This window comes from Pygocentrus nattereri, chromosome 16 (assembly GCF_015220715.1).
Source record: "Pygocentrus nattereri isolate fPygNat1 chromosome 16, fPygNat1.pri, whole genome shotgun sequence".
Lineage (NCBI taxonomy): Eukaryota > Metazoa > Chordata > Actinopteri > Characiformes > Serrasalmidae > Pygocentrus > Pygocentrus nattereri.
The window spans coordinates 15903492-15915521 of NC_051226.1; the positions used below are offsets into that span (position 1 = coordinate 15903492).

The following is a 12030-nucleotide window of genomic DNA, read 5'->3' on the forward strand; positions in this document are numbered from 1 at the left end:
TATATTCTGAGCATTTCATGATACATTATTTTTGAAAATAAATAAATAAATAAATAAATAAAATCTTAATCTGGTAAAACATCCTTTGTTGTATATGGATCTTGGTCATTTTATTTGGCAGGGCATTCTGTCAGAGAGCAACTACACTCTTTACTACTTTATTTATTTAGCAACATGAATAAATGTCTGCTTACATTGTATGTTTAGGGAAACGCTGTCTGTGTACTGTTCATCATTGTAGGTGGAGATACAGGTGAGCCGCTGCTGATGCGTTTCTCGACTAGGCACCACTATGTAGTCACTACGCACTGTAATTGTTCCATCAGTATTACGAATCTCCTCAGTGTTCGCTTCCCCATTTAACTCAGTGTCCCATGTGATCACACTGGGTGGCTTCCCATTGGCTGAGATACATGTGGCCACAGTCATCTTCAGGTCTTTAGATCCTGCTACTATTGTTGGTGTGGACAGACTCATCTGGACCATTGGTCGAGCTGCAGGTCAGAAAATAGTGACAACACATCAATATCAGCACTCTTTTAGCAATGAACTGTAAAAACGAAGAAATTTGTACAATACTTCTACTTTTTTCAATTATTATTAAAATTCAGTTGGTTAGAAAATGAATAGCACTATACTGCAGGGCATCATTTAGTTAACAAAAAAGATTTTCCAGAACTAATGGACAAATAGAAAAATTTCTTCTAAATGTGCAAAGTTTCCCGTTAAATCTTCTCCCTCCAGCTTAATCTTGGCTCCTTAATCCCCAAAATGTAACACATAGCCAAGAAACAGAACGCTGTCTGTGTTCCAAAATTGTGTTGTGAGCAAAACACTAAGAAGTCAGGTCAGCCATGTCAACGGTTCAGAAACGTATCCAGATTATTCTTGGCTGAACCACTGGAGTTCTACATGTCTCCACAAAGAAAATACCAATGTCTACAGCTCACAAATCTGCCACTCGACTTTCTGATTAAACTTGACTTATGTATTACGCATTGGTGTATGACACTGGTTGGTGGCTGTCATAATCAATGAATGGTTTATTGTTAGAATAATTAGATCCATGTTACATAAATCATGTACTCTTCCCCAAAATAACAGACGATGAGCTCATAATCAAACACAGGAGTCTTACAGTCTTTTCTGAAGCAATGCTGAAATTCACCATAACTTTTTCATGAGAGCAGCTTCTTTTCTAACTAATAACATGTTTGTTCTTTTTACTACTGCCTGAAGCATCTCTCCAATAGTTTACATAATTTTCTCTGTACTGCAATCACCCACTAAGAAGTAAATCTGATCCGATCCATGTTAAAGATTTACTAGTTTGAGGAATGTGCTGGAGCCTACCATAAACAGTGAGGTTGACCATGCTCTCTCTGTTACCAGCAGGGAAGGTGGTGTACTCGCAGATGTACGCAGCCTCATCAGACAGTCTTAGGTTATTGAAGATGATAGTGGTGTCCTCCAGGGAAGGCGTTCTTTGGCGCACTGCTGGGTTCTTGAATCTCACACGCTCTTTGAAAGGCGCCAGCACAGACACACCCAGGGCAGGGTTGGCAATGGCAACGTTCTGCTTGGTTCCATTGACAAACTTCTGCCAAGTGACCTGGGAGATCTTTACAGGTGGGTTACTGTTGACAAACTCGCAGCGTAGCTCCACCTGTGAGCCCACATAGCCTGACCTGTCACTGTCCATCTTCACCATCTGACCACTGGCAACTGAGGGAGAAAAGTAAAGAAGACAGTCAGCAGCCATTTAATCAAACCTGGAGGTACATTGCAGTTCAAAAGACATTCGTATATACATATATAAAACATTCGGTTTTTGACATAACTTGAAAATGCTTGATGCCCTTTACATTGTGTGTAAATTTCATAATTACTGGACCAAAAGAAATGGCCCAAAATTAAGGTTTTGTTCAGACAGCAGCGATATTGTAAAGGTGCTTAAATTTTGCACGTTTGTTCACAGGTTTCAGATACTTGGTTGGAAATAATTCAACTTCTGCCCTGTTCTACTTTCTACAGTGTACACTATGTTATTGTAAGTTATCATTCTATATAAAATTACAATAACTGCAGGTTAAAACTACGCTTTAACTAGAAACATGGATTTCTACACACATGGACAAAATTGTTGGTACACTTCAGTTAAAGAAAGAAAAACCCACAATGGTTACTGAAATCATTTGAAACTGACAAAAGTAACAATAAATAAAAAATTACTGAAAACCAACGAATGAAAATTAGACATTGCTTTTGAGTTGTGGTTTAACAGAACAATTTTAAAAGACAAACTAATGAAACTGGCCTGGACAAAAATTATGGTACCCTTGACTTAATATTTTGTTGCACCTTTTGAGGCAATCATTGCAATCAAGCGATTTCTGTAACTCTTAATGAGACTTCTGCACCTGTCCACAGGTATTTTGGCCCACCCCTCGTGAGCTAACTGCTTCAGTTGTCTTGGGTTTGAAGGGTGCCTTCTTCAGACACGTTTCAGTTCCTTCCACAGATGTTCAATAAGATTTAGATCAGGGCTCATAGAAGGACACCTCAGAATAGTCAAATGCTTTGCTCTTAGCCATTCTTGTATGTTTTTAGCTGTGTGTTTCTGGTTATCATCCTGTTGGAGGACCCATGGCCTGTGACTGAGACCAAGCTTTCTGACACTGGGCAGTACGTTTCGCTCCAGAATGCTTTGATAGTCTTGAGATTTCATTGTACCCAGCACAGATTCAAAACACCCTGTGCCAGATGCAGCAAAGCAGCCCCAAAACATAACCGAGCCTCCTCCATGTTTCACAGTAGGTACAATGTTCTTTGTGTGCTTCATTTTTGGGTCTGTGAACATAGAGCCGATGTGACTTGCCAAAAAGCTCCAGTTTTGTCTAATCTGTGCAAAGTACATTCTCACAGAAGCTTTTTGGCTTGTCAATATGTATTTTGGCAAAATCCAGCCTCGCTTTTTTATGATATGCTTTCAACAGTGGCTTCCTCCTTGGTTGTCTTCCATTAAGTCCACTTTGGCTAAAACAACGACAGATGGTGCGATCTGACACTGATGTACCTTGACCTTGGATTTCACCTCTAATCTCTTTGGAAGTTGTTCTGGGCTCTTTTCTTCTCATTCGTATTATCTGTCTCTTCAATTTCCCATCAGTTTTCCTCCAGGGATGTTGACTACAGTCCCGTAGACCTTAAATTATATATTATTTAAATTATTATTTAAATTTAAATTATATTTGCAACTGTAGTAACAGGAACATCAAGCTGCTTGGAGATGGTCTTGTAGCCTTTATCTTTAACATGTTTGTCTATAACTTGCTTTCTAATCTGAGACGACTTTCTCCTTAGCTTTCTGTGATCCATGTTCAGTGTGGTACACACCATGATACAAAACAGCACAGTGACTAGTTTTCACCCTTTAAATAGGCAGAGTGACTGATTACAAGTTTGAAAACACCTGTGATGGTAATGACAGGACACACCTTAGTTTAACATGTCCCTATTTTCAATCTTTTCTAGGAGTACCATCATTTTTGTCCAGGCCACTTTCATTAGTTTTTAATTATTCTGTTGAACCGCAATTCAAAAGCAATGTCTGATTTTTAAGCAATGTCTAACTTCATGTGAGGTTTAAGTTGTTTAAGTGACCGTTGTGGGTTTTTCTTTCTTTAATGGAAGGTTACCAACAATTTTGACCACGTGTGTATATAAAAAAAAACAAAAAAACAACACAAATATTACAGGGGCGCCATGAGGAGAGGTCTGGAAATGGTTAAACATGTTCGCCTATATAAAATCACTACTTATTGTTTTAAATTGACTACTTACAGCTGTTTCAAACATATATTGTTCAAGTATCTAAAATTCTCAGTAACTGTTAAGATGATAATGATATTTAAATTTTTTCTACTCCTCTCGTAGCCTTTTTTGCCACGATACAGGTATCAATGCGAAAGTCCTTCACCTGTGGATACTATACTGCAAATCTGTCTGTCTAAAAATAGGAGGGTTTAAGAGCTCCCGGCACAATAAGATACTGAAAGGGACTCCCCCAGCCAATAATCTGCTATTCAGGTCCGTGAAGGGTGACTGTAAACACAGTCTTGTGTTTACCTGTGTGATTGCACGTATGTGCATGCATGTCTGCTAATGCCAAAGGTGGATAGTGATTGGTAAATAACAGGGGAGCCAATCACTAACCAAAAATAAGACAGTGCTGAGTGCTGAGACTGTGTGGAGGCAAAGTCTCTTATATAACCTTAATGCTAGATTGTTCTCTCTCTCATTTTTTGACATCCATTTGGAGTTGGAAAGGCTGAGATAAGTCAGTATGCCATGCACTATTTATCTGCCTTAAGCGATGACAAACTGAATAAAAGCCTTTTCATTTTAGCTATCAGCATTTTTTTGGTTTGTCTGTGAGACAACAAAAGTGAAGAGCTGAGGTCATGTGTCAAAAATGCTTTTCATCTTTTTTTATGATCATACGGAAATAAATTCTAAATAACTCCACTTTTAAAAGACTGTAAAATAAACGCCTGCATTGCCTACAATCACATAGTTCTTTATCAAACACAATATAAAGCTTCAGCATATGGAGAAAGTAGCAAAAACATTTTTTTAACATTTTTTTTTCATAAGAAAGGCTAAAGTCAAAAGAAAATAAGTGAAAAAAGAAGAAGGCTCCAAAACTGGATTCAAAACCTAAATATAAAGAAAATGTGTAAGACCTGGTAGACCACCAAAACTATCACAAAAAAAACAATACCTAAAGCTTTCATCTTAAGAAAAAATGAGATAAAATCAGAGATAAAGGAGGGAAAAAAATCAGATGAGCGGAAATCCAGCTCCACTCTTGCTTCAGATCTGAAAAACCACAGGTGTTTCTATCCATCCTTTCATTGTGAGAAGACATCTCAACACTAACAGTCTGAAAGGATGTGTAGCTGTCAAGAAGCTGTTACTGAAAAAAAGAAAACAGACAAAAACAAAGAACATTTGCACTACAACTTCTAAGACTAAACTTCATAACAAAAAATAAAAAAATATATTTACCCAATATTTACTTGCTGTAATTTCCTCTTAAATGCGTCCTGCATTTTTCCTGAAGCTGAAAAATGACTTAAAACTAACAAAATGTAAAGGTGGACTTCTGCACAGTTTGCATAACAATGCTAAGCTATAACAAAAAATCCAAAAAAACAAAAGCTAGAGTTATTAGAAAAATGAATAACCTTTCCACATTCAAATACTCTCCTTTAATAACACTCCCGTCTATCTGATATCTGGGACAGGTGTTTAATAATGTTAAATGATGTTCTTAAATCTGTGGGTCCTGCAGGCTGACCATTCACAGAATAAAAGTTTAAATGTATAGGCTACTAAATACATGAGATCACACTGGCAGGCATTTAGAAGGCGGTCGTCCTACATTTGAGCAGACAGTGGGGTGCAGGCTGGCTTTTCCAGGCTTGATGGCTGCTTCTAAGTGGACACATAAATACAGCAAAGCTGTGTTGAAACGGGGGGGCCCACCACCACACACACAGAAGCTTGAGGGCGTTGGCCACTGCAGCAGATTACAGCACTCAGTCAGGATATTAAGGTCCAGGATGGCATCCAACTGCGCGGGAGAGGACATCAGGCCTTTGCCCTCTGCCTGCTGGTGCAGTAATACCTGAGCCATTACAAACAGTTCATTGGCTGTAAGTACAGCACAGCTAAACTGGCAAAGGCCAATATGAAAACATAACACAGGCTAATACAGAGTATGCAGTGTTAAGCTGGGACCATCAGCCAGACACTGGGCTCAAGGTCAGGAATTGAACACCACTTCCTGAGCTGCAGTTCCACAATTACGGACTGTGCTGGGTACTGTTTCCCCTGCTTGATATTTAGCTGGAGAATTGGAATCATGTATGTTATAACAGGGAAAACATCAAATTGTGCACTGACCTGGCTGTCCCACCAGACATAAAGCACCTTTATACTTAACCTTATATAAGATAGTGAAGTACAAGCCTAAAATGGCCAAATTGTCCTGATTCTCAGCTGTCAATATGTACACCCAACTGACGACAGGCACAAGTTGAACCTTTGATGCTTTTGTAAGACCCAAGCATGGTGTCTCAATAAGTGTTTTTTTATGCTTTCTGCTCTCTATTTTTACATCTACTTGAACACTGGTTCATGACAGCAAACACACACACGCATCATCTAAGCCGCTTCTCCCTCAGGGTCACGGAGGGTGCTGGAGCCTATCCCATCGGGCAGAAGGCAGGATACACCCCGGACAGGTTGCCAGTCCATCGTAGGGTGTGATAGCGGATTGTGGAAAATTAAATTTAATAACTTCAATAATTGCATTTATAATCAATTATTACTGGTCCGATGGTCATAAAAGTAACAACAATTTCATGATCATTTTTGTTTACTGTAAGCAACTATTGAAGTACAAGCCTAAAGTGCTAAAATTGCTGATTAGCTGTCTTGCTTTCTAGCTGATACATAGTAGCTCCTAACAGCTTGAGCTCAAATAAACAAACATAATTTACCACCACCCTCTAAAGGTGATTTGGCACCACTCAGAAGTTAGACCTTTTGTTGTTGTTGTTTTTTTTTTGTGTGCCTCAACGCAGCTTTCTTTTATTTCATGCATGCGCCTCAAGTTAACCGATAAAAGTAGACTCAATTCACATCCTGCTGGCAACTTAAACACGTGACTGTGAATGCTAACGTATGTGGAACATTACTGCGATCAGCATAGGTACACTGAATTAAAATCAGCTCAAATAAATGAGATCAGATCAGGTGGCATTACATTTAATGTAATAATGGTGACAGGTCTAGCAGTGTTTACTGGTGGCAAAAAACTCAGCCACAGATGCAAGTGACTAAAATCACTCCATAGTCCAACGTGGAATATCTGGTTATGTGGAATAATACAGATAAAACAACGCTGTGTCAGGGTGATTATACACCTATATTTCAACAGTGCTTCTCCACTGAGCCATTCATTATTTATTACTATGAAATTATTACCATTAGCCAAGAATTGGCTTGAAATCTGATTGTTGTGGCAAATACCAATTCACAACACCTTATAATGCGCTATGAACATGGGTTTAAGGGGAAATGCAAGGGGATGTCACCCCTTAGTTACCAAAAAAAAGATTTCAGAGTGACATTGAGTAATGCAGAAGCTAATATGTTAAGACCATGAATATTTGTTAAGTTCATCTACAATATTTTAAGGCATGAGAGACCATTCATATTTAAAATCTTCAAATCAACTCTTCCTTAAAGGGAGAGGATAAAGACTGTGAAGCAAGGCTATTCCAGTTTTAGCAGCATTTGAATGTATCCTATAGTCAGCCAGGTTTAATTTTGTATAAAAAAGTTACTTACTAAATATTACTCCCCCTTAGAAAATCCTACCATTTCCATTCCCTTTGGATTAATGTGACTTACAGTATTTCCATGACATAAGCATAATGTGATATAACCCAATACATCTATTATAAATATCTCAATTCCATCCATATTTGACATTTACACTCCAACTTACATTGCACTTACATGTTATTAGGAGCTTTTCATGTCAAGTTACAATTGCTTCTAATGTAGAAATCTTAAACTTTACAATGAGATTAGAATGTATTCTATATAAACACAAGTAGTCTATTATTGTTATAAGATGAGCTATCTAAAAAGAGTTATATGAACTTTTACAATTCAACCAATCGCTGTGATGCCACATTTTAGTATTTTCCAACCACATTTCTAACAATGACTACATGCAATAAAGCTGATTCAAAGAAAGCCATGAGAAGTAAATCCTAATATAACCATTTTCATGAGGACTTTTAAACTTGACAGACGCTAAGACTGGATTTGTCATCCAGTCGTGATGACCTGGCAGGGGACGGGAAGGCTGCGCTTCGTAAGACTGTTGTCATGGAACTGAGGACACGGGCTAATGAGAATTGAAAGCCCTCTGTGAAGCAGGACCCTGGCCTCTTTCCAAACTGCTGCTGCACAGTCCTGTCCTTTCACTTTATCTTTGAGTCAACAACAGAAGACACTCACCTATCCACACTGCACAACGAGTCCAGACAGATACAGTGCACTAAGCAGACGTGTGTTACAGAGTAAAAGAGACAGAATTTCTTCCTTGTGGTGGTTTATTTGATGAAAATAATGTATTAGTTGTCTAGCATCTGGAAGGAGGCCAAATTACATAGCATATATTAAATTTAACTTCTTGAACCCTAGTCTTATAATTTATTTAGATATTTTAAGACTTATTATGGAGAAAAATACAACAGATTATTTAGTAGCATTATTGAAATTTATATACAAGTTATGTAGTTACGAAAGTGAGCAACTGTAGCGTGGACCGACATACGGATCCTTACGGTTCAACGGATTAAAAAGCTGAGGTCAATGATGTACTAATGACAAAGTTGAGGGAATGTGTGATCCTTTCCTTGAAAAGATAAGGAGACTGGTAAGGAGATTTTGTCAGACTGCAGCCTAGTAAACTACAAGGCATGTTAATCAACAAGTGGTCTCATGCTGCCTTTGTCTAACATATATGCCCACTCTAGAGATGAGCATGTCATATACATATGACCTCATCTCCACCCTCTCTGCCTGTGGACTGATGAGCTCTGGGGCTGAGCTGATTAAAAGCTTTGGGGCACTGCAGGCAGACCATTCAGTCTGCAACACATAGCCCCAAGCTGTATGCAGGACCATGAGTGAGAGCTATGGTGTAACCCCCCAGCAGTTTTCTCTGCAGTACAATAAAGACTACTAGTGCCTATATGTACAATACAGGCCATAAACTGTGCATTAACACAGAACAAAATGGCTTGACTAAACGTCTGCAGCAACAGTGTCCAACTGACTCTTCATTCCTGGTGATTATCCTGCAAATGTTTATTGAAATTCCGATTATTACTTTCCTATTCCTACATTTGGATGTTCCTGAAAAGGACTGTTATCAACAAAGATTATGAATGCTTTTACAAATTAATATGCAAAAATAAGATCACTGCAACCAATGTAATATTTAGGAAAGATGTCTTTGGTTAAACTAGGTGTCAATAAACATGTCGTGTTGGTTGTTGGCTTAATTTTGAAAAAAAATCACAACTTGCTTTATTTTGGCCTGCAATGTGTATGTGTACTCCTACTCCCACCCCCGTGATGTCATATTTCTGAGTAAATAGATATTTAGACAGCAATGTAATAATTATTCAACCCCCAATTTTTAAATCACTGCTAGTCTATATGGCTACAAAACTGCACTAAAACACAATTAAACCTTTGAAAACTCTATAATGACATATAATTTGCTTCAGCTGTGATATATAGACCCCAACCAGGCATGTGTTTAAGCTCAGCATGAGTTTAAAACTCATGGTACAGCAGCAAACAAACCTGGGTGTGGATGAAAGAGCAAAATTTCACCAAGAGGATTAAGACATTTGAACAGAACAAGTGAGAAAAACCCTGTATTACTGCTAATGATTTGCAGTTTGACCTGAAGAAGACAGGGACAAATCAGTGAACACTATAAAAAGAGCACTGCACAAGCAAGTCGACTTGAATATGCAAAAGGAATATGGACAGGCCTGTGGAGCTCTGGGAGACAGTTTTACAGAGTGATAAAACTACATTAGACCATTTGGACCCCTGGATCAACAGTATGTCTGGAGCAAGCAAGGAAATCCCCACAGTCAAACACAGAGGTGGGTCAGTCCTCTAATGGGGATGTTTCGCTGCTGCAGAAACTGGAAAATCATGGATTCTTTGAAACTGCAGGCCATTTTAGAGAATATCTGAACCATCAGTACATAAAATGAAGCTTGGTGCTCATCAGACTTTCCAAAAAGACAATGATCCCAATCATCCAAGTCAACCAAAGTTTGGTTCAAAAATCGATCTTGGAAAGTCCTTGAGTGGCCAGCTCAGTTTCCAGATTTAAATCCCACTGAAAATCTTTGATGGCTTTTAAAGAAAGCTGCCATGGCACTGAAACTAATGGACATTAATGTGCATGCCACAGAAGATGTTAACTGCAGAACACCTATCTTGGAGAATTTGCACTTGTTGCGTTTCAGTTTTATGGGTTGACAATCTAACAATCGTACTGATCCTTTGACTTGGGATGGGTTGTACTGACCTTCAGTGACTAAACATGCCACTGTCATAGTATGCCACCTCTGCCACAAGTCAGTTTGTGACAATTCTGCCCTGTTAGGGCAGTAAGTGCTATTTTTGTGAAATGGAAGCACCTAGGAGCAACAACAGCTCAGCCACAAAGCAGTAGATGCAAACTTACAGAGTGGAGCCGGCGAGTGCTGAAGCGTCTTGTAAGAAGTTTCCCAGAGGAGGGAAGGTTGTCATAGTGTGTGTGTGTGTGTGTGTGTGTGTGTGTGTGTGTGTATACATTTGGGGCGGGCAATATGGCTCTAAAATAATATCATGATATTTCAGAGTATTTTTGCGATAATATTTTTGGCGATATGACAAAACACTGAATAACATTTTATTAATTTCAAAAACATGCTATTGCAACAAAATAAATGTAAATGTTTTTATAGTCAGGCACCCTGTGTCTTTTACGTATGCCTCAAAAATGGCTGATATTAGACCATGTTAAGTAAGCCTACTTCTTTTGAGGCTATCTTTGTAAAGCATTCTTCAGAAGGATTATTTTGATCCTTTTGAAGATTTTCATATAAGAGAAGCAGGGAGATCTTAAGCTTTGGGGACTTAAATGCCCACCTCTATAAAGTCTGCGAGGGCAGAGGTTCGGAAGATTCTCATTTGTAGGTTATCATCCACAAAGGCTCTCACAAAAGCTATAAACCAAACTCACAGGGTGCTCATAGAACTACAACAAAGTAAGAATAAATTCAGACATTCATAGTCACACTGTTCTATGTCATCTTCAAAAGGAAAACAAAACAGTGGTTAAAAACTTGGAAGCTACTTTAAACACGTTAAAAGCCAATCAGAAAAAAAACTGTATGCTAGCACAGCAGCAATGTGGCTGTGTCATTTCTAGAGCATGCAAAATACTATGCCAAGAATCCCTTCTCACCATTCATAAGCACAGAACAATTTGATCCAGATGGAAAGCTTTCCATGAGCCTGCTTCTGATTAAGAGAACCCCAGTGGGGATTTCAAACAAGTTCAAATGAGAGCACTCTGAACAGTATAAACCTGTTACATTAAAGAGCCAGGAGTTTAAAGAAAAGCATTTATTGTACAGTAATTGTTGGTGTATAATTTACAATGATGGGTTTATGTGAGTTTTGCAAAGCAACTGATTACTCAATACATTTATCATGTTTCCATGATACCTTTCACTTTTCTATCCAGCGCAGAAATGAACACAAAAAAAATCCACACATCGAGGGTCAGTGCAAATTCATTAAACGTAACACAAACTGGAAGAGAAAAGGCCATCTACATTTCAGTCACTTCAGAAGGTGATGGATTCAGTCTACATGCAGTAGCTGATCAGTCTTAAAAGGTTTATATACTATGAGGTCTGAAGCAGTGGTCAGTGGTCATCATATCAACCTAAAATGGAAGTCACCTGTTTTGGCAATACAAAAAAAACAAAGAGATTCAACAGGCTGTACACTTTGTTAGTAAGCTGCTGCTTGTTAGCAGGTGCCAAATCTAAATAAATAAATAAATAAATAAATCGGTCGATCAATTTTTTAACCAATGGAGGCCTGGATTTGGACTCTTATTAAAGTGGAATTAAAGTGGAAAAACACACAACAGGCTGATCCAACTTTGATGTAATGTCCTTAAAACAAGTCAAAATGAGGCTCAGTATTGTGTGTGGCCTCCACGTGCCTGTATGACCTCCCTACAACGCCTGGGCATGCTCCTGATGAGGTGGCGGATGGTCTCCTGAGGGATCTCCTCCCAGACCTGGACTAAAGCATCCGCCAACTCCTGGACAGTCTGTGGTGCAACGTGGC

At 38.6% G+C, this 12030-nt stretch overlaps 1 protein-coding gene across 3 annotated transcripts in view; it reads right to left on the minus strand.

Annotated features, from left to right (window-relative positions):
- The window catches only part of nectin1a (nectin cell adhesion molecule 1a), a 43249-nt gene that overhangs the window by 18099 nt on the left and 13120 nt on the right, over nt 1-12030 (minus strand). For all 3 annotated transcript variants that reach the window (XM_017718937.2, XM_037546259.1, XM_017718936.2), the window contains 2 exons: nt 1354-1725; nt 195-494 (listed from right to left, as the gene is read on the minus strand). In XM_017718937.2, coding sequence (XP_017574426.1) covers nt 195-494; nt 1354-1725 — 672 coding nt within the window. The remainder of the gene's footprint in view (nt 1-194; nt 495-1353; nt 1726-12030) is intronic.